At 37.2% G+C, this 22182-nt stretch overlaps 1 protein-coding gene across 1 annotated transcript in view; it reads right to left on the reverse strand.

Annotated features, from left to right (window-relative positions):
• LIX1 (limb and CNS expressed 1) overlaps window positions 1-19481 on the reverse strand; it is a 41421-nt gene extending 21940 nt beyond the window's left edge. Inside the window, exons 1-2 of the mRNA XM_073346218.2 lie at window positions 19230-19481; window positions 7090-7253 (exon numbers count right to left, since the gene is read on the reverse strand). Coding sequence (XP_073202319.1) covers window positions 7090-7253; window positions 19230-19311 — 246 coding nt within the window. The 5' untranslated portion in view covers window positions 19312-19481. The remainder of the gene's footprint in view (window positions 1-7089; window positions 7254-19229) is intronic.
• Between the last annotated feature and the right edge of the window lie 2701 nt (window positions 19482-22182).

The following is a 22182-nucleotide window of genomic DNA, read 5'->3' on the forward strand; positions in this document are numbered from 1 at the left end:
ATCAATTTAGATGATCAAGGCTATCTTTTCAGGGTGACGGACTGGAAAATAAAGCAAGATGAGATATTCCTTATGGGAGGCCAAAGGACAGTTACGTTAACAAGGGATGTGTGAGATGCTGCTAGCCTGCCCAACATCAATGGTCTCCCTTTCCTCCCCAGCCCCCCAGTCACAAGTTTTAGCTATAATGATCTAAAATATAGAATAATAGAATTATTTCCAGTTGGAGAAACAAGACACAGCAAGAGGGGTAGACTTTACTGCTTCCCAGGTTATCTGGTGAACGATAGGATTGCAAAAATAACTGAAACCAGGGATAAAAATACTGCATAGTGAGCGAGCATGGAAGATAACTAGATTTTTGGCTTAGAAACATTTTTGATGTGAGGAGGAGGAGGAAAGATTTCTCTCTTTTGGTGCATTTGATTTTTACGAATTAAAATTGAGCAATTTTAATTCTACATTTCAGCTCAAGTTTGATACCACTGTTATTGTCAAAACACACTTTTATATTCTAGTAATACACATTTTGGAAATATACAATACATGTGCTTGCATATTTTGGTGATGAGCAATATAGAAATGCCAATTAAACACACACTGTCATTTTAAATTCTGCTCAAGGAAGCTTTTACCCGGCCCCCCCCGCAAACAAGCTAAAAGTTCATTAATCAAAATCACACAATTAATTCATTACTGTTCCTTGTTAAAATGAAAGCTAAGCTTGGATCACAACTCCTTTCAATGTGTTTTTAAAGTTAAAATATTCAGCAAAGTTCTCCTGGGTATTAAAAGCAAAAAGACCTGCTAAAAACCATGAGTGGCTTGATGACTAAGTTCAGCAAAAGGGGAGCCAGAAGCTGATCAACTGGGCCTTATGTTGGTGCCCTTTTGGTAAATGGAAATTACTTCACAGTTTTCAGAGTTGGTCATGGTATGTGGTTGTTGGTATTGAGTGCCCAGAATAAAAATGGTATAAAGAAACTCCTTCAAACATAGCCTTCATAAGTATTAGACAATGGGACTTAAAATAAATGCAAGAGAAATGCAAGTGTCAGAACTGTATCCCATAGCATTTAATTCTGAATTCTGAGCAAAGACTCAGAACAGATCACTGTTTAAAACTAATTTAGTTAGAGCAGAGACTCTATAATTTATTTGGACTATGGTGCCTAGTGCTTTTTGGGGGGTGCTATAAAATAATAAAAATCATGAACTTAGTACATTTAAAGAAGTCTGTAGATTGAAAGCATGGATATCTATTGGGTAAGATACAGGTAGTTCATTATTAAACCTTTCTAGTGGAATTTCAATGCTTGTCTCTGATGAGCAGTTGGCAATTAGACCCATCTGCTCATTCCTAATACCCTTCCCTAAAGGATGAATGGAACCAATCTACTAAAGTCCTTGTGGGACTACTTAAAGAGAGTAGAGGGATTACCCAGAGTATCCAGCCTAATATTCTTTCTCTCACATTCCATCGCTGCAGTTAGCTGGCATCAAAGCAGACCTTCATGACTGGCTGTAGAAATATTGCTGGCATATAATGGATGTTACATGCATAGTCACAGCATTAAAATTACATAATCAAATGTTTTGTAATGCACAGGAGAGATATATGATTATATGAAGAGCATTATAGAAATTAATATTTGTGCATTTGTGGGCCTAGTGTTGGCAAAGTATGTTGAAATATTATATCATGATGATGGCATAGAAGGTATATTGGAACCTACAAAAGATGTATGGCTAATTCGCCAGAATACATTTCCTCAATTTTCCTCTCATGTCTTATTTTGAAAAGCCAAGTGGATAAAACTGACCAACTTTGACAGTCAGTTTTCATGATAAGTTTTCAAAACATCTTAGATTCAGGAAATTCTAGGTTGTTTTCGGCAACAATGTTAACAATGCTCTAGAGAATTTCATAACATGATGATTTAAACATAAGGAAAACTAGACCCAAAATGATCATAAGAAGACCTCAGAGAAAAAACAAACAAATCCCAAAAGAAGAATCTTGATCTTTAATTTTTTTTTAAAAAAAAGAATGTGACAGCAACATTTAAATAAACTTTTCCCCAAGTGAAGTATTTTGGATTGAAATTAAGCCATATATCTTTTCATATTGTGTTAGAAGTTTATTTTTTATTCTGAAGTACACAGCACAAAAATATGCTGTACTTGATCTGATGGAAAACACTCTGTGCTCTCCTAAACATCTTTTAGTACACTTCAGTGACTTGTCGGAGGTTTCAGACGCTCTAGCTAGACAAATTATGACATGGTAATTCTCCCAAACACCTTATGAGGGAAAAACACCTTCAGAAATAGAGCAAGATAAAGACTTTGGAGCTCTGTGTACTGTCACTAAAGAATGAGGGCCTTATCCTAAACTGGAGCAAATCAGCATAATTCCGTAGACTATGAGATCAGATCCTTGACTTCAATGGAGCTATGTGATTTATATTAGATGAGGACCTGGCCTCAAAAGTTTAAAACTAAAAATATGTTTAGCATTGTGGAACACTTATTACCATCCTGTGCAGCTGAAATGGAATAAAATCTCCTGGTCACAATCAAAGCTGGGGTAATGGAGTTCAATTAACATGTACCAGCTGAGGATCTGGTTCTCCCATGCTTAGCTGAAAGAGGGCTGTTGTCCCATCACTTTCAGAGGATCTTCCTTCACATTGTGCCCTGAAAAACTGATCCAGCAAATAATGCAACATTTGCTATCTCTGAATTGGCATTTGGATCCATCATATACTAAGCAGAAAGCCTAAATCTAAAGTAATCTGAAAGTCCTTGGGATGCTGTTCACGTTAGTTTAAAATGCTTAAAATCCTAGATCCTTAATAGATGATATGTATGCTTTGAAAATTACAACTAAATTGACAGTAGTTAAAAGTTACTTTTTCCTTTGTCTGCTGACACTTGTACCTATTGTATTGAACCTACTGAGGAGGAAGTTGATTGTGGAGGTTGGTTTTCAGGTGAAGATGACCTGAAGCTTTCTACTACTACTTTGTAGATGAAAGAACTTGTCTGAGGAGAGGAACTGTTTTATTTTGTCACTGACATGGCCTTTGTTTTTTCCAGGGTGATTGATTGCTGGATTTTGATTCTGGATCAGTAGAGTCACAACTTCAGTCACGGAAACCATTTCCCTTCCCCACCTAAAACAATGATGAGTGGTATCCTTCTGTGATGTTATCCGATTAAAATATGACCAGGCAAATCATCGTTGCTACCACTGTTATATAATTGAAACAAATCTTATACAAACTGGGATGCATGGCCAGAAAGGGTTAAGCATCCTGCAGGATAAATGACCCAGAGCCAACAATTAGAGACATTTTAGAAAAGTATATAAATGGTAAAGGTATATAAATGGTTCCACAGTAGATAGGCTAGAACTTTGAAGTACAAACCTGTATTGTTAGAAAAATAGAGGTGATACTAATTGTGTGTTTACTTTTATCTTGCTAAATGTTAGCCATGTAAATAGACAGTTCCTGTCTGTCACTATAGCTATTGATTTGGAGATCAAAAGGGAATATTAACATGGAGATGAATCTTCGGTGAAATAATGTCATTGTCTATATGTCTCTTTAAAGTTTGTGATAGACTGCCTAATGGATAAATTGCCTTGTGTTAATTTGTGTAGTTAATTATTGGTGAGAAGGCCTGGAGAATTATCAGAGAAGGCCTGGAGCTGTATAAAAGACCCTTGGGTCCTGATCCTTTCTATCTCAGATCAGCTTGATGCTTCATGCAGGGGAAGCTTAAGCCAAAAGGCTGAGATCTCCAGTCCTAACCTGGAATTACCCTGAATATAAACATTGGACTATAACCTGTGAACTAATTCTGAAAGAACTCTTTGCAATTACAAAGCTCACCATCTCTACTATGAATCTGAATCTCAAGAACTGTACTCATGTCTGTATGTATACTGATCTTTAAGCCAATACTCTCTCTTTTTTTTTTTTTTAATAAATTTTAGTTTAGTGAAAAAGAATTCACTGTAAAAGATCTGGAATATTCATTAACCTGGGAAGTAATGTGTCCAATCCTTTAGGATTGCTAGAACTTTCTTATATGATGAATAAGATTTTCAGTAATCCTTATCATATTTGACTTGGGTGTCTGGGTGGAGGTCTGAGGGAGGCTTTAAGGGAACTGTGTTCTTGGCTTCTGGGTAACCAGTGAGGTATTATAGAAGCTGTTTTGTGCTGGCTTGGTAAATTTAAGTCCTGGAATGTCCACCAGCTTTGGGGATTGTCATCCCCATTCTTTGCAGTTCACCCTAATTGACTGACCTCAGTTGGCTCCCCTGGAACTCCAGTCACACCTTCATAATCCTAATGCACATCCTACTACCTGGCCCCGGATTTTCCATACCACAGCAGCGCTTTTGTTTCTTTGTCAAGTGGACTACTGGAATTTGATTTGACTTGCCCAATGAAGCAACCAGCTTTTTCCTGAATGTAGAATGACTATCCTTTACTTTGGTGCTACCACAGTAGTTGGCTAGCTGTAGCAAAATGTGATGCGCATTAGCGTAGGGTTCTTAAATTTGGGTAGAAAAAAAGCCAGGCATCAATATTATCATGCTAAAATGTAGGAAATTGTATGAAAACAGCTCTTCCTCTGTACCACCCACACAAACAAATGGATAAATACAAACTGAGATGACAAAGCAAAAGAAGAAAAAGCTTGTTATTACTAGTCAGAGCAAACTTTGAGCCTGATCACAAACTCCTTATTCAGACTAAATCCCTATTGACTTTAGTGAGAGCTCTGCCTGAGGGAGAATTCCAGGGTTTGTTCCTCTTGTATATCTAATTTAACATTATACCCTTTACTTACACACCATGTGTACAACAAAATGGAGATGTGCTATTAAATTACATACACACTTATTCTGTATACACCAGTGGGTCTGCCAAGCCACCACAATTCAAAAACGCTGCTAGAAGGTATTGTTTTTCAACAGTGATGCCAACAAATTACTCCCTCATCCTTTTTGCCACCAGCTTCCAGAGGTAGTGAATACTAGATATTACATGAAGAATGCACAATTATTGTGTCGCCAAAGTATTGAATAGCTTGCATGTAGAAAAAAAATTGTAATGAAAAATTTCAGCAGTATACATCCCTGCCCTTCCTCCCACAATATAGTGTATGGGTCTACATACTTTTTTTCCCACCCAAAAAAGTAAAAGGAATCAAAAATAACTTTTAAAAGTTGCTGTGTTCAGCATACAGCTAGCTACATAATTGCTGTACAATGCTCTTTGGTAAACTAATTCCTAAATCAGATTCTCCTGTCCACTTGTCATAGTAGTTTGAACATCTGTATCTCTGATGACAGACTAAAAAATACCCTCTCCTCAGTCTTGACCTGGAGAGGCCCACCTCTGGACAGAAGATAAATAGTATGGTCTCCAGGCCATTCAGTGTTTAGCTTTTTATGCAGGGATTTCCAATGACGTTGCCGCTTCTGATGGTGTTTTTCTATGATGTGGACTCTTCTCCATTGGTAATTGGATTAAAGCCACCACTTCATTTCACAAAAGCCAGACAGACAACAGCTGGTAAGAAATTTTAAATGTCTGAAAACTGAATAATGTCCCACTAACTTCACTGATGATATAATAATGGTGAAATAATTTCATTTTTGTCCCAGGAATGTGGTTCTTGAGGGAAGGATTTCTAAAATCTTATCTCAGGTACTTTTTTCCAAATCCTGGGCTTGAACCTATGAGACACAGTGTTACCTCAGCTCTCTTGACTTGAGTAGGAGTCAAAGGTGCTCAGTAACTTTCAGTATCAAGCTCATGTTGGAAGTCAGACAGGAAATTGAAGGGATATCTAGGGTATAATTTAATTAGATACAATCTTCAGCCAAAGAACACTCTATTGCTCTTCATAACATTTGACCAATCAAGTTACCTTTTCTGTTGGTTACAGTGTTTAGACTGTGTAGCATTTTCTTCTTCAAATGGATTCAGAATAAAAAAGCAACCAATTTAAAACTGCTAAAACAAAGATTTAGTTATTCTGTCCCAATCCTGCAATTCCTTAATGTCAAAAAGAATTGAAGGAGTCCAGAACCTCCTAGGACTGGGCCCTGAATAATTAAAGTTGACTAAATATAAAGAGAACCCTGAGTTAAAATCATATATAAAAGTGTATATGTATTACTAACATTTTAGACAGTTAAAATAAAAAGCTAAAGATTGGATTTACTTTTCATTATTTATGTTGTCTACTAGAAATGAACAAGGGACAGAATTTAGTTTTAAATAATTTCACAAATGTTTACTGTTTTTAAAATTGCCTGTTTTTCCTCTTTTTTCAACTTCTACTACTAGATTTTGCTCATAACTACATTTCAAATATGTATACTTATGTAGCTAGATAAAATATTTTTCTTGAATTTGTGAGTGCTTATACAGTTTTCTAATCAAAATGTAATTTCCTCCCTCCTCCCCCCAACCCCATGATTTAATTTATTTTTATCTTAAATTCAAATTGGTTTTATTGTTCACTTTATGCCTTTCACTCAATGTGAAAAACTGATCTGTTTCTAGTTAGTTCTGTTTTCTGGATCTCATGCATTAACACTGTATTGATGTATCTGGGTTGAACAGATTGTTGGGGAATCTTTATAATAAAAATATCTTTTCACTGACTTGATAAAAGTAATGAAAACATTGCTACCTACAAACATGTTTTCTAAAGCTTATGGGGCAAAAACTAACCAAACCAAAAATGTGGTCTTAAAACTACCTGACAAAGATACTTATCTTTTGATGCTTCTAGTCACAAGAATCCCCTTCGTTAACAGACATTCTTACAAGATCCATGATTAGAACAATAAGTCATGCCATGATCAATTAATTCACAGTACTGCCTGTTATTTTTGTTTAAACAATTTATGTCCCTGAAGATACTGTGGTCTGGCACTTACGGATTAAGTGTGAATATATTGTGCTCTCAAAATAAGTAACTATTTATTTTCCTTAAAAAAAAAATTGAAGAAAGATTTCCCTTTGGCAAAAATTGCACTATGCTTCTTACCTGAAAGTTGCCAAAACAGCTTCCTCCAGGTAGGGTGACATAACTGACAAATGGAGGACCAGGAAAGTTCAATGACTCATACACCACTGTGCCTTCACTTGGAAATACAGCTCTCTGTTTCTGTTTGTTCTCCCAGAATTCCTGCAGCACTGCTACGACATTCACTATCAAAGACACAGAAGTGACAAATTTTGGGTGCAGTATAGACATTTTATCTTCACTTGTAACTTTATTTGCCAGATTTAAACAAGAAATATTCTGGTTATATTCATGTGAGAGTTGAAGATTCAGTCAAAGCCATCACCTGCACTGTAACTGTATTTTGCTCCAGCATGATATTAAGAGGCACTGTACTGTTGGAGCAGTTGTCTTTCAGGTGCATGGGGAACTATATAGAAATTCCCCTTTGCTCATCACAAGAAGGGTCACAGTTGCTGTGTTCCACAGCAGAAGTGGCTGGATTTTAATGGTGCATGAAGTGATGCGTTTCCACACTGCTTTGTGATGTGGTCACAAAGAAAGATGCTGGATATTAGGGCAGAGAGAGAGCTGCCAGTTAACATGAACACTAAAATACTAATGTACAAACTACAAATTGCTATAGTGCTCCTGCATTACAAAGCTTTAAGTTTCAGGGATGGGATTTTCAAAGCTTCCTAAGAGTCTTAGCCTCTCAGCTCCCATTTAAAGTGAATAAAAATTGGGTGTACCTCCTTTAGGCCCCTTTGAAAAGCCCAGCCACAAGGTTACAGCTGATGTTTCCTGGCAACTACCTAACAGTGATGGCACTTTTTACATTCTGTCAAAAATATTATCAATTCCTGTTTTAGACCATGCCCCTCTCAAACTACATGCCAGCTTACCACTTTCGAGAACAGGCTTATTGGAGGATCATTGTAAAAACACAGGTTTCAGAGGAACAGCCGTGTTAGTCTGTATTCGCAAAAAGAAAAGGAGTACTTGTGGCACCTTAGAGACTAACCAATTTATTTGAGCATGAGCTTTCGTGAGCTACAGCTCACTTCATCAGATGTTTACCGTGGAAACTGCAGCAGACTTTATATACACACAGAAATCATGAAACACAAGATGTTATCTATTTCCTATGATTGTTTGCTTGGATGGCCATAACAGGGAAAGCAATGAGCATACAGAAACTAAGAAAGAAAGTCCTTACATTGGACCTTCACAATGGTATGGCTATCTCCCCCTCCACATTTTGAGTAACGAATGGAATAAGAAACAGATGGTTATTGCAACGTGTGATGGTGCTTTGACACAAACTGCATAAGAGTGAAACCCAAACCACAGAAACTGAGTTCTACTTTTCTAAATTATAGCTTTATCCCTCCCCTTTGAGACTACTAGAATTTATGAACTGCATACTTAGTGATCGATACTACCTGCTGTTGATCTTTGATATGCATCACAGCAATCCAGAAGAATGAAGTGACTAGATGAAATTGGTGACCTACCATTTTTATGTTCAACCAGGGCAATTATCCTCTTATTTTCAACTTATTTCAACTTTGAGTGATGAGTTTAAGCAAAAACCAAATCTTTAGACCAGATAACTGCCAGCAGAACAGACTGTAGAACCACATGTAGCCTAGATCAAGGAAAATGTCTAGGGTCTGCTGTGTTGAGAACTTCTCACTGACCCTGAGTGAAATATATCTTTTACATCACTGGTTGCTTCACTCTGTCTCTTACATTCATGTTTGGTAATGATTCAGTTTAAAAGCCATTAAGTGAAAGTTGATATCTAGGAATAAACTTCATGCATGTTAAATGTCAAATGTCTACGCTTTGAGCTTGACAGTTCAATAGAAGGGAAGTGCCACATTTATTGGAAAAATTGTATTGATATTAAATCTTTATTGAAAAGGTCACGTTTAGGTTAAAAGAAACTAGCTTGAAATAAGCACCAGAATACAAACAAATGACAACAAGAACAAGAGAGGCTTATGACATCCCTATAAGGCAATTGTGGCCGTAGCTCCTCTTGGGAAAATTGACATTTAACTGTTTAAAGTTTGTTTGTTTTTTAAGGAAAAATCAGATGTCTACGCCATGAATCCTAGACCACCAATATGAATACCACCCACAGATCTTTCTGATTTACTTGTGACATACAATGTTAATTTAAGAAAACATCAACTGATCTTAACCTATTTTGCAGTCCAAATATTCTACAGCCTTTCAAATCAGAGCCACAGCTGCCTCCCCATCAGAAAAAAATTAGTGTTTTAGCAACTTCTAGGCTGGGTTTTCAAAGAAGCATAAGAGAGTCTGGTGCTTAACGCCCACTGAATTTGGACTGGATTTGGGGGCTGAAACACTGTTGAAAAGTTAGGCTCAATACTTGTTTATCAAAGAAAAATTATAGTTATCCAGATGACAAACACTAGCTGTTAAGAACTGTTCAATGTCCATAGTAATGGTTGGCCTTTTAAATCTTTTTTTTCCTTTCCTTTTTTGTATCATCTGTCTTTCATATCTTTTGTCAATTTTACAGCAAGACTGAGAAAATTCATAATATATCATTTTTGTTCTCTTTTGACTAGTTCAGCATTTGGACAGCCTGTGAATACTTCTTGGTTGGTTGAAAGTTTTCACTAGACTTTGTGATACCTTCAGCTGTTTTAAAAATTAATCTACATAAAGTTCCCTAAGCAACCAAGAGATTCTTCTTGGTCACAGAAAAATAAGGCAGAGTATCTTCTTTTGCTGAAGTCCTGAAACTTAACTTTGGCTGTCAATGTCTAAACCATGTTTGTTTTTTATAGGTTAAGCTAACAGGACAAGTATCTAGAGAAAGGCAGTGTATAGCTATTATTAGTAGTAGTATTCTGGCAACACCCATTAACTCTACTCTACTGTTACACTCTTTTCACACACATAGGAAGACTGAATTTATAATCCCCAAGGTTTTACAATCCAAGAAAATTTAGGGCTTGTGTACACACAAAATAATACCAGTTTAACTCAAGTTGTGATTTTATTCCTTATTTAGTTAAAGCAGTGTGACTTTGTGTGAGACAGTCTCTTAGATTGGTTTAAAGCAGGCCTGTATTGGTTTAGCTTGCATGAGTAAGTTTATAGGCACAAAGTAAACTGATATAGGGCAGTTTTAAAATCGATATAAGAGTCTATACTCACAACTTGCAATGGTTTAACTAAACCAATGTAAATTAAACCAGTGAAAATTCTGTGTGTAGACAACATATTATGCTCTCATATTCATATATATTTTAAAAATGTTATCACAAGTTATTCTAAACATATCCATTCCAAAAAGGGGGCATTTAATTTAAAAGAAAAAAAAACAAAAAACAGGATGTAACTGGCAACCAGAGAGGTTTGTAAAAGTTCCTTTGCATCTTATAGTAATCCAAGGAGCATTGTAGAGGTATCAGGAACCATTCTACCACTATCAGGTATATAGGTGGCTGTTTAATCCCTCTTGAAACAGCTACCATAGCAATATGGATAGTTTACTTAGAGCCTCTACATTCATTTGCATATAAGAAATTGCACTATTTATTTTTTTGAACATTCTGGATGAAGTCTTGTCAAATCAACTGATATTTACCTATTTTTCTTCACACAAGTTTTTGCATGCTCCACAGGAGTGCAGTGCAGCAGCAATCCAACTTTTAAACTATCCAGTAACGATGTACAAATGAAAAAGATAGATTTTTTTTTAATGTTGGAAGCGTCAAACACACTAAACTTAGCATTGCGATCTACGTCTCATTTGGAATTAATGTCATTCACTTTAATTTGCTTTTTGTATTTTGAAAAATAAATATAATATGGCCAAAGATGTTTAAACAATGACTAGAGTACCTATGTGCATTGGTGACTACTTTTCCTAATGGTTTAAATTACCTGTGCTCTAAAATCTGTTATTCAGTATATTGTAACATTACTGAATCAGTTAAACTTATAGGATGAAATCCTGACTCTGTTGAAGTCAATGCCAAAACTCCCTTCGACTTCAATGGGCCAGAATTTCACCCATGCATTTTCCTCTCTCTTTTAATGTTACAATTATGTAATACAAATATCTAAGTAATGTTAGAAATGTGACCAGTTTACAATATAAGGATTTCATGGGTCCTTTATCCTTAATTTACCTCCATTCATGGGCATTATCAGGGTTTCAGACCAAACTTCTAGTTACAAGGGGATAGAAAGAACATCTCTTTACTATGCATTTCGGTGCTTTTGTTAGTTCCCATAATAGCCAAGGCTCTGTGGACTATGCAGCACACTGGACCTAACTTCCGTGGTAAGAGTCCCCTGGTTTCTGGGACACGGATACTGAATTTTACAACAAACAGGAAAAGATATGGCAGTGCCAAGTTAACAAAAAAATATTGAATTAAATACAAAAAATGACTAATATGGATAATACTGATTGTGCTATTTTAGAATTACATGTATTTTATGCTGTTCCCCAAATGTTCACCTTTTATACTGGTAATGTGTAACCAGTACAGAAGTTTTTGAGGGAGGGTTAAGTAGCAGCTTTGACAGCTGACCTAGGACTTTTGACACACAGGAAACAGTGAGGATTTTGCCTTTTGAAAGTTGATAACGGGCAGGAGAAGAGATGACTTAAGAATTCCAAGTTGCTTCAAATTTCAGTTCTCCACATGCGGAGAACATGGGAGAGACCTGCATTATTGGTGTGAATATTAGGTATGCCTCATCTTACTTGGTTCTTATTATGATACTGGCTACATGGTCTCAAAGGGTTAACCCCAGCCAGAGCTGTCCACTTAGGAGGGCCAGAAAGCAGACAATGACTTCAGAGAAACCTTATTGTCTGGTGCTCAGAAACAAGAGGGGCCAATTCCTTTGAAATCTCATGTCTGCTGGGCTCTGGCTAGTATGGCCAAGGGTGGGAGGGGAGAGACTCTTGTGGGAAAGCTGGGATTCTAATAAAAACAACCCCGATAAATAGTGGGGAAGACTGAGGACATGTCTTCATTGCACAGTTAACTGGGGCTCTTACTCTTTGACCCAAGACTGGAGGTGCTTTAAACCCAGGCTAGAATCCAGGCTCTGATTTAATTCAGCCTGGAACCCACTCACTTTGCAGTGAGGATGCAGGCAAAAAATCTCTCAAGTACCATTCCTCCAATGCCCTTCCCACATTTCCCTCTGAAGAATGGACAAGTTTTCCTGCAAGAATGTCTCCAGACAAAGAATCCTGAGATATGCCCCCCATAGACATGTGGGTGAGTGCAGAAACACTGAGGACAGAGTAAGTTGGGTAGGTGTGAAGTTGCTTGTAATCAGGAGAGGCTAACATGCATACAAAAAACCTGGGTGCCAGTCACAGGGGTTAACTGCAAAGACATATCCACAGACCATTAGGGATGCTCTTTGTCATCCCAACTCCTTGAAATGAGTGCCTAGAAGACAAATGGGATCTAGCTGTTTTTGCAAGGAAAGACTGAGGAGTTAGATAAGATGCAGATAGATTGTCTAATGTTTTAAGATTTGTTTCTCTGAATGCCTTGGTTCTGAATAATCAATACTTTGCTGTATGAAACCTGCACAGTTATTGTAATTACCACTTGCCATATCTCATGAAGAGGAGTATATGGGGCAGGGGGCCGAATCCTGTAGGACCTTCTGAGACAGGCATGGGTGCTACCCAATGTGGCTGTAGGCCAGCCAAAGTGAGGGGGAGACATGATGTCACCCTGAGAGAGCTCAAGTGCAGCTGGCCTGGTAACTGTGACACCCTACCTAGGCAATACTTGATAACAACCAACCACTTCACTGATCCCACCCCAAAAACTGCTACTGCATCCATCACTGATTGACCAGCAGTGAACCAGTTAACAATTTTGGCATTTTAATTGTCTACAGTAATTAGAGTTAATGCTGCTTTGAGATGAAGAGGGCAGGCCATACCTCAAAGCTATAGTTCCCCGGGTGGTGGCAGATTCAGGAAGACACTACATTAGTTTACAATTGGAAGGCCTCAGGAACATAAGAGGCAAGGAATGTAATTTCTTTAAATGGAAGTTTAGATTCTGTTGCATATTCCATAATCATGGTACTAGCCTTAATGTTACTAAAGTTTGGTGTGGGCTTTGTATTTAGTTATGGATAGGTTGGGGCTGGAGGAAAATGGCTGCTTTCCCTGCTACCTCCACTGGAATAAGTGTATGGGATTTCCTTGTAACTCTGATTTAAAATGGCTAATTTCTGCCAGGTGTTCAGAAATGTTATTTTATGTTTCTGGGTTGGGCAATTGCCATGGAATGAGGATGCATACTCTATGCAAGGTATTGCTACCCACGCCATTATTTACTTGGGGGAGGGGGGGGGGAGGAAATACATTTTCCTTGTTTTTCTTCAAGGAAGCATATGGAACATTCTAGAGACCACAAGTCAAATTCAACATTGACATAAGCAGGAACATAATTTAATGAAAATTAATTGCTTCAGAGGATTTGTGTTCACTTATGCCAGCAGTGAATTTGGTTCCATATTTCTAGGAGTAACATTAAAGCATGTTTACAGTTACCCTACCTGAGGTGAACAAACATGTAGAGGATTGGCAGTAAACAGGACAGTGGACAACACTCACACATAGATGGGGATATTATTTGAGAAGGGAAACCCTCAGACTAATGGGGCTATTCAGAACAGAAGTCATGCAGTCTTACCAGTAGAGTGAAATGGAGTCATAACTCTGACAACATTTCAATGTCAAAAGAAAGCAGGATACAAAGAACACACAGGATAACCATCTACTTTGTCATTTTTAAACTTAAAAGGATTTCTGGAAAAGGGTTGTTTTAACTAACTTGACAGACTATCATTAAATGAACACTCAAATACAGAGAATAATAATAAAAGCTTTTGGAGTTAAAAAAGATAAGTATTAAAGAAGATTCTTTAGTGAAAGGCTACTAAAGTCGTCTTACATTTCTTAAATCCATCTGTGGCACATACTCAGTAAAACCATATAATTTAAACAAAGATCATAAGTTAGAAGTGCGCCCTCCTGCAGCTGTATCCTATTATGGACTGTAACTTAACACATGCATCTTGAAGAAGTTGTTAAAATTGAGTTCAGACTAACAAACCTATAGTGTTTAAATATGTGGAGAAAAGGGGCAGAAATTTAGGTGGGAACCATCAGGTTCTATAGGAGTTTTGGTATTTCATGTTCATATTTTCGTCATCAGTTTTGTGTATATTTTAAAGGAATAAATGTATGCTCTAACTATATACACAGATCTCTGCTGCAGATAGGGATGTAATAATCACAAACTAGGATTTTCACTAACAAACCGTTATATGCTAGTACATTAATAATGATGCCATTAAGCTGCATTTATCCCCATGCTAAATTTCCACAGGACATAATGTACTTCAAACATAAGAGAAGACAAAAATTCCCACTAAAACAAGACTAACTGGTAACAAACAAGATGTTACTGTTTATGTGCATATTGGCGCTCCAAAAATATGAGACACATGTACAGATACAAGGGGCCAGAACCTGCTTTCAGGATAACCCCTGTGCACTACTCAGGCAGCTGAAACTTCCTTTGGTGGGAGGGAAACCCCTGGTGGCACAAGGCCAGCATAGCCCCTAGTGTAGAAGTGCAGGTTGGTGGCATGCTGGAGTGAAGGGGAGGTGGCTGGAGTGCTGCTTCAGTCTGGGAAGATGGATCACCAGTTCACAAAAGTTAGAGCAGCTTTGAGACTGCTCTAACTTGCACTGGAGACTGACCTAGACTCTGGTTTCTCCCTGCCACTGTCCAGAAGTTAGGGGGCATAAGTGTGGCATAAAGCCATCTTTGCCTCTTTTGGGTTCTGTGCTGAAACCCAAGGACTGGGGCCAAAGTTTCTTGAGGATTTTGATTGTGAGGTCTTGGGGCCATCCTTCATAAGTATTTGGAAAGTATCCAGCACACAGTAGGCATTATTGTCAATAAAAATAATCCTGGGGGTTTATAGTCTAAATAATGGTGTGTGGTATAAAGCTTTTATTGCCACTCTTTGGAAAGACTGGCTCATGGCTCCACAGCTCATGAGTGATTTGAGAATCCCAAATTTATGGCAATAAAAAAATTGATAGCACAGATCATCAGTGTAATAAATGTAGATCCATGGGATAACTGTATATATCATGCACTTTTAAAGGCCTCGCCTGCACTCTGTCCACTAATCTATTTTTGCTGGGATGACTATTACTTACATTCCAAACCTACTAGCAGCTTCAAACAGACGCAATTTATATAAATAAAACTGCCAGAGAAATATTTACCAAGATCATACAGAGCCTGATCCAAAGTATTGGGGTAGGAGTCTTTCCATTGACTTCAGTGGGTTTTGGATCAGGTTTATTCTTTTTCCCTCCTACTTGAAAAACAAAATGATGCCCATTTCTAAAGAAACCAGCACTGTAGGATATAGGTGCCACTGCCAAGAATCTGGTTCTGAGAAACAGACAGACCTTTACGTTCACAAAAACATTAATTTCAAATATTTCTAAAAAAGTAAATGTGTTTCCATACAGACAATTTTTAAATTCTGCATTCAAGGATGATAATTTTGGGACATTTTGTAGTGCTTTACAGCAAAGCTGTAGTGAGGGAAAAGCCAATAGCCCATTACTTAAATTTAGGCTTGACAGAATTCCATTTTTTAAATAAAATTTCTACTGATTGTATCAATGCTTTTTAAAGTATTTTTTCTTAATCTATTTAAATACAGTTGTGGGAAGTTATGGGAGGGTGTCAGACAAAGGGCAGACAATTATTTTAAGTAGATGACCTTTCACTTTTTCCAATCTCTGTAACTGTGAAAGCAAAATTTCAACATTACATATCAAAACATACAAAGTACGTACACTTAAATTCTAACAAGTTCTTAAGCATTTTTCTTACTTTGTTTATCTGTAAATGTAGATTGATGGAAATATTTTTTAAATTGGTTTGCGTGTATATATGGTGAAACTGATATTTACCAACAAAAATCTAATCCTTCCAAGCCTATTCAAATTGTAAACTCTATGGGGAAGGGTCTATCTTTTTGTTTTGTAGTTGAACAGCGCCTAGCACAATAGGGTTCTGACCCATAATGGGGACTCTGAGGTACCACCACGACAAATGTAATAGCAATGTTGGAAAGGTATTCTACAGCAAGTGATGAGGCGGGGAAAGTTCTGCTCCGTTCTGCTCCGTTCTGCTGGATCACGCTCAATGCAAATGGAATCTCATGGGAATTTAGCTGCTAAATTCTAAGAAGTCTTTATAAAGCATGTGTGAACTGGATTTTTTTTCTAAAGGCTTTTAACTTGGCCAAATTTGGGCAGATTTTTATAATAACAACAAAAAGCACAGCCCAGACACAAAGGCCAATTCCTTGGAAAATCTCTAGTCTTTAATGGAAAGTATGGGGTGCTGGAGTTTTCAAACAAAAAAAATCACCAGAATTTTTAACATGGGCAAAATGTGTATTTCCCTAGCTGCCTTATCAGAAATTGCAGACCCATTTTGGCTGACATTTTCCAACAAAACTCATGCTGAGACAGATACGTGGGATAGAAAAAAATCAGTCAATGTTAAAGTTTGGCAAAGTTATAAGGTACTGAAAACAAAGGTCTTAAAATGGGAAGTGTCAGGCAATCTTAACAACAGGTGGTGCTACCAGCCCCGCCTATAATATTTCAGTTATACTCAGCAATGTTACTTTTACCCAGTCAGGTAAAGGAAAACCATCTTTTTCTTAATGCATTGTGACAGGTAGTAAAGCACTATTATAGCTAACAGATGTGATTTCAGTACTGGATTATTTCTGGTAGTATTTGAAGCCTGTACACCTTGAATGTTTGTAAAAGCTGTAGAAATAATAATACACAGGCATGCTCATAATGATATTCTGTTCTAAAATATAATTTCTACCCACATCCCATTTGAATCCCACTGACAAAATACCGCTTCCAGTACAAGGACTGGTGGTTTAGGACAATACTAACCTCTTCATGACAATGACATTAAGTATAGTATCATTTTGGCTTTAATCTCCCACTAAGTTCAGTGGCAGCAGGTTTATGCAGTGGCTTGGACCTTTTAGAATACAGTGCTGTGTACCTTCTGGCTTCAGTGGGAGCACATAGCAGGAGCAGGCATAAAATGGACAGTTTCTATATTAGAATTCTTTAAAATGAGTGCTTTCTGTTTTAGCTCAAAAAGCCCTACGAAAGTGACATTCCAACCCATCTATAATTTTGGGCATCTGCTTTTTCTCTTTTACTTTATCCATCTCTAGATCTGTGGGTGGTCACGGTATCCTTGTCTGGGCAGCTGGTACATACATTTTCAATCAAACTCTTGTCAGTTGATCTTTATGAACTGGTTAGCAAAGGAAACTCAAAAAGGGGAATGCCTTTCCTCCCCCTTTTGATATCAAATTCTTTGCTCCTGCGATGTCTGCTCTCCCTGCCTCTTAGAGCAAGGCCTCAGGACTGCAGCACTATGTGAGTCTACCACAGCAACACAAAGTTCTCCTGGTGGGTGGCCTGACAAACCATATTGTTTGTGTATGGAGCTGTCTAGGTCTCTTACTTCGGGGTCAGGTTCTGATGCTACTCAGTGAGTAAAGTAGCTTTCTACAGGAGTGATCCTATTAATTTCAGGGAGACTACTTATTCAGTGAAGTATTTTTCAATGCAAGTGAGGGTATTGGAATCTGACCATTAGAAAACGGTTAATATACAGTATACAGACATTTCCTCTAGTTCCTTTACCAGTTGCACACTTAAGTAGTTTACCATGGTGGAAAGAAATAGCAATAAGCTGTTAATGTAGCTGCTGATAAATGAATGAAGCTGAGATTCAATAAGTGCCTTCCACACTGTGCTTGAGGGTTTAAAATAGATTACAATTAAATATGTATGTGAAGAAAGTGTTCCCAGACTCAAATGCTATGTTAGCAATATATTTTTCAGCACATAACCGAGCAATTCAGATTAAAATTACACCTGCAAGCACCATAATATCACAATCAGAAACCAATGGTATAAACTAAAAACTGCCTTTAGGGAGACAAACTAAAGTGATTCCATTCATCACGGAGGAAACTGTAAAATAATGGCATCTAAAGTAGTGTTTTGCTGAATTTGCTCATGGATAATGTTTCTTATTAATTCCTGTTTCTCCAGGCACTGATATATGAATCTAGGTAAGAAACAATGGGAAAGATTCAGATATTCTACAAGAGTAAGGGTAACACCTCACTCCATGAATAATCCTATTGAAATCATGAATAAGGGAATCAGAATCTGGCTCAGTAGAATAGAGAGCTAAATTCAACTGCATATATTTCAACTGAGTGACCAAGAGATGAATGAGTTCAATATACAGTAGTTAATCACATTAGCTTCAGAAACAAAGTTACATGAGGTAGTTTAATGCTGAAATAAAGACTTTTATATATAAATTGCCTAATATGATTTGAAAGGAAAATTGGACAGTTTCACAGATTTGCTGTCACGCACACAATACCACAAAGAAAGTATGCAGTTAGTTTGTTCAGAAGTCTTGGAGGGGGGAAAAAAGGCAGCGTTTGCAGGACAACATGCTGTGGTTCAAATAGCAGCACACTGTGCTGCTTTGCATCTGTCCCAACAGCAGGGCTCAGAGTTGAGAGTTCAGCATTTGGAAAACTTTACAGGAAACAGTTTAACCATAAATGTATGAAATACGTGGTCTAATATAATAAACTAATTGTTAGCAAGAGTAATTATAGAATTACACCTTCATTTTCTGAGATTGCCAAAATAGTGGATTTCACTACAGGACCCAAAACCTTTTGTTGAATTTAATCAAATGATCCCTTACAAAGAAGTATTTTGAAAGAACATTAGTCTTTTAGAATATACCCTTGAAATGTTTTAAGCCAATTATCACCCCCCATCCCCCAAAAACAGAAGATAGCATAACTTCAGTTTATCTCAGCATCATCTATGTCCCATAAAATCAGACTATTTGCTTAATATACTGTGCACCACAGGATCTTAATGGTATCATACTTAAATTTGACATTAATAAAACTATTGTTTGAGAAGTCAAGAAACTTTCTTTGGTACTTACAGTCTTTAAATACAAGGGCAGGGTCTCTATGAGGCAGTACTTGGGCAATTAAATATTGCAGAGACTCCAAGGTTCTGTCCATCCTGGTTCTGCTTTTCCGGAGTGTACCCACAAAGTGTCCTCATGCCTGAATTATTCCAGTTCTGTACTGATTTTGTGCAGTTCATTGATGCTCTGGATTACTAAAGAATCTCTTTGAACATCTGCCAATCAGACATTGCCCAGAATCAAAAGATTCTTGAGGGGGTCCTCCTCCCTGGCTCACTTATCTTTGTTATATGCTGAGCTAATTAGCTGTAAAGGCAGGCTGACAGGCTCATTCCTACTGCTTCCTTCTGTTAAACACACCCACCTACAGGCTAGCTGGAGAAGCTAATCATGTGAAAGACATTTCTCTTTCATCCAGGCATTGACTGAATGTGCTGAAACAGACATAGTTTTGGTTTCCGCTGAATTAGTACAAGGTTTTCCCTCCCCGTACTCTTGGAATGTTAGGACGAGACTGAGAATTCATAAGGTTCTCATTAGACAACCCAGCTAAAGTTCTGTAGAACTCTCCAGAGAAATATTAGCAATGAAATAACCCAAAGAGACATTCATTTTAAGAATAAAAATCGTATAGGTTCTTCTACATTACTAGGCCAAACCGCAGGTGGAAAAAATTTAATTGAATTAGGCAGAAAAATTAAACTATTTGTGATGAGTTTTGTTGAACATGCAATTTAACTTGATGTTTTGTTGAAGTATTTCCCAATTAATCTACCTGGATACAGGGGTTAGGAAATAATTTGCCATGACAACAACATTTATGGTAATGCCCCTCTACACTGCTTTTTTTTGTTTGTTTTGAAAATACTAGGAAAAAAATTGAGAACTTGACAAGTATATGGGTGCATAAGAAAATTAATCTCAAAATTAAACTATAGAAATCTGATACAAACGTCCAGGTATTATAGATTAAAATGTGAATAAATTGAACTATATTTACATATTTATCTGGGACAAAGTATAGCATCGATGAAAACAAACCCTTAAAGCAAGGAGAAAGTAGCCATCTTGTCAATAAGGATAGCCCCTTCTCCATTCTTCTTATATTTCCAAAATGATTCATTTTCTTGGTGATAGGAGCCACATTTCTTGACAGGTATCATTATAAAACATTTCTGCGTCTAATTACTTGGAAGTTTTAGGCACATATTGTATTGAAAGTTAAGTATTCACTCTATAAGAAATGACTTTTTGTTTGCTGTGCATTTATTTTCAAGAGGCTTGATTGGTTACAAAACCACAAAAGTGCTAAAGTTACCTTAAGTGCAGTCATTTAAACCAATACGATAAAATCAAGACACTCATTTTGCTCCTAAATACGTGAATTTGTTAAGACTGTCAAGAACAGTATTGACTTAACCTCTACGTTTCCCAAAGCTCACTCTAAATAAAGTAAACTTTGTTTGAATGACCACATATGAAACATAAACTGAGCACTGCAAAGTTCAGTCTTGTGTAAACTTCATCATGACCTTTGATGACATCAGATATTTCAGGAATTCTGCTGCTGACCAAAAGAGAGGTTTAATAAATATATATTAAGCTATAACTTTGAGGTTCAGTTCTTCCCTCACTAACTCCAGTTTCTGAAGAGATATGTCTATCCAAGTACACTGGCAGAATAAGTAAAAAGGATCGCTTATGGCCATCCATCAATATTTCAAAGACTTAATGGAACATTTTGAAAAACAAACTGCATGGATTTCCATAATCCCTTCTGTTCTGACAGAAAGCTGAACCAATCTGAACAACCTTTGCATAGTATTTGGTTCCAGAAATAAATAGCACCATTTGAAAGATTTCACTATCCATGTCCACACATCAAAGGAAACTTGTTCTCTAACAGAAAAAGAAGTCTAAGTTAGAAAACAAGTAGGGCTCATCCTAGTCAAACGGGACTATAGTATTTTTTTGAGATCTTATCTCTCAAGATGAATGTGATGACATCACAACTTTTCTTAAAGACATAAATGTGAGTGAGTCTAGATATTCAAAGGTAAAATTACATGTAACACCCCTTGCAAATGTTAAAGTATGGCAATACACAATTAAGGTCACCCAAACTACCTTAACCCTGCTCCAGTATCACTGACCATAGCAATATCAAGAGACAATTCTCAAACACACACCTTTATCACATCAATAACCTGAAAATCATGGACTTCCTTACTTTGGTAGAGAGACTAATAAAATACTGTGGACTGTAAGCTGACGTGCACGTGTCTGTTACATCTCTTCAGTACACTGCTACTGCTTTGTTTAAGACCATATGCAGCTGCTGGTAGATACAAGCTGTTACAACTTTTCACCAAGTGACCACATTAAGGACAATTCCCCACTGCAAATAAGATTTCAAGAGTGAAAGTGGTCATGCTGTGAGACTTCATAGCATCACTATTAATATTGCTACACTGCAATTAAATATCCACAGATGGCTGCGTCAGCTCCGTCCGAGCCATAAGTCTTTTATTGCAGTGTAGACACACCCTATATCTGAGGCTATAACCTGCTGATGGGCCAAAATCCAAATGGTAGTTTGCATACCAAGAGCACAGGGTAGAGGTGTATATATATGTATGTATCAGATGTGCTTACAAAATCAACATATAATCAAGAGTTTCTTGACTTTACAAACTATGGAAGTACATTAAAGATGTCTATAGCCACAGACTGTAAATTTCAAATTCATATCAAATTCTCCTTCGTAAGGTCTCTGTCAGGGTTCCTTCCCCACTCTGAACTCTGGGGTACAGATGCGGGGATCCGCATGAAAGAACCCTAAGCTTCTTTTTACCAGCTTAGGTTAAAAACTTTCCCAAGGTACAAATTCTGCCTTGTCTTTGAACAGTATGCTGCCACCACCAAGTGATTTAGACAGAGAACCAGGGAAAGGACCACTTGGAGT

The sequence above is a fragment of the Lepidochelys kempii genome, chromosome 5 (assembly GCF_965140285.1).
Source record: "Lepidochelys kempii isolate rLepKem1 chromosome 5, rLepKem1.hap1, whole genome shotgun sequence".
NCBI lineage: Eukaryota > Metazoa > Chordata > Testudines > Cheloniidae > Lepidochelys > Lepidochelys kempii.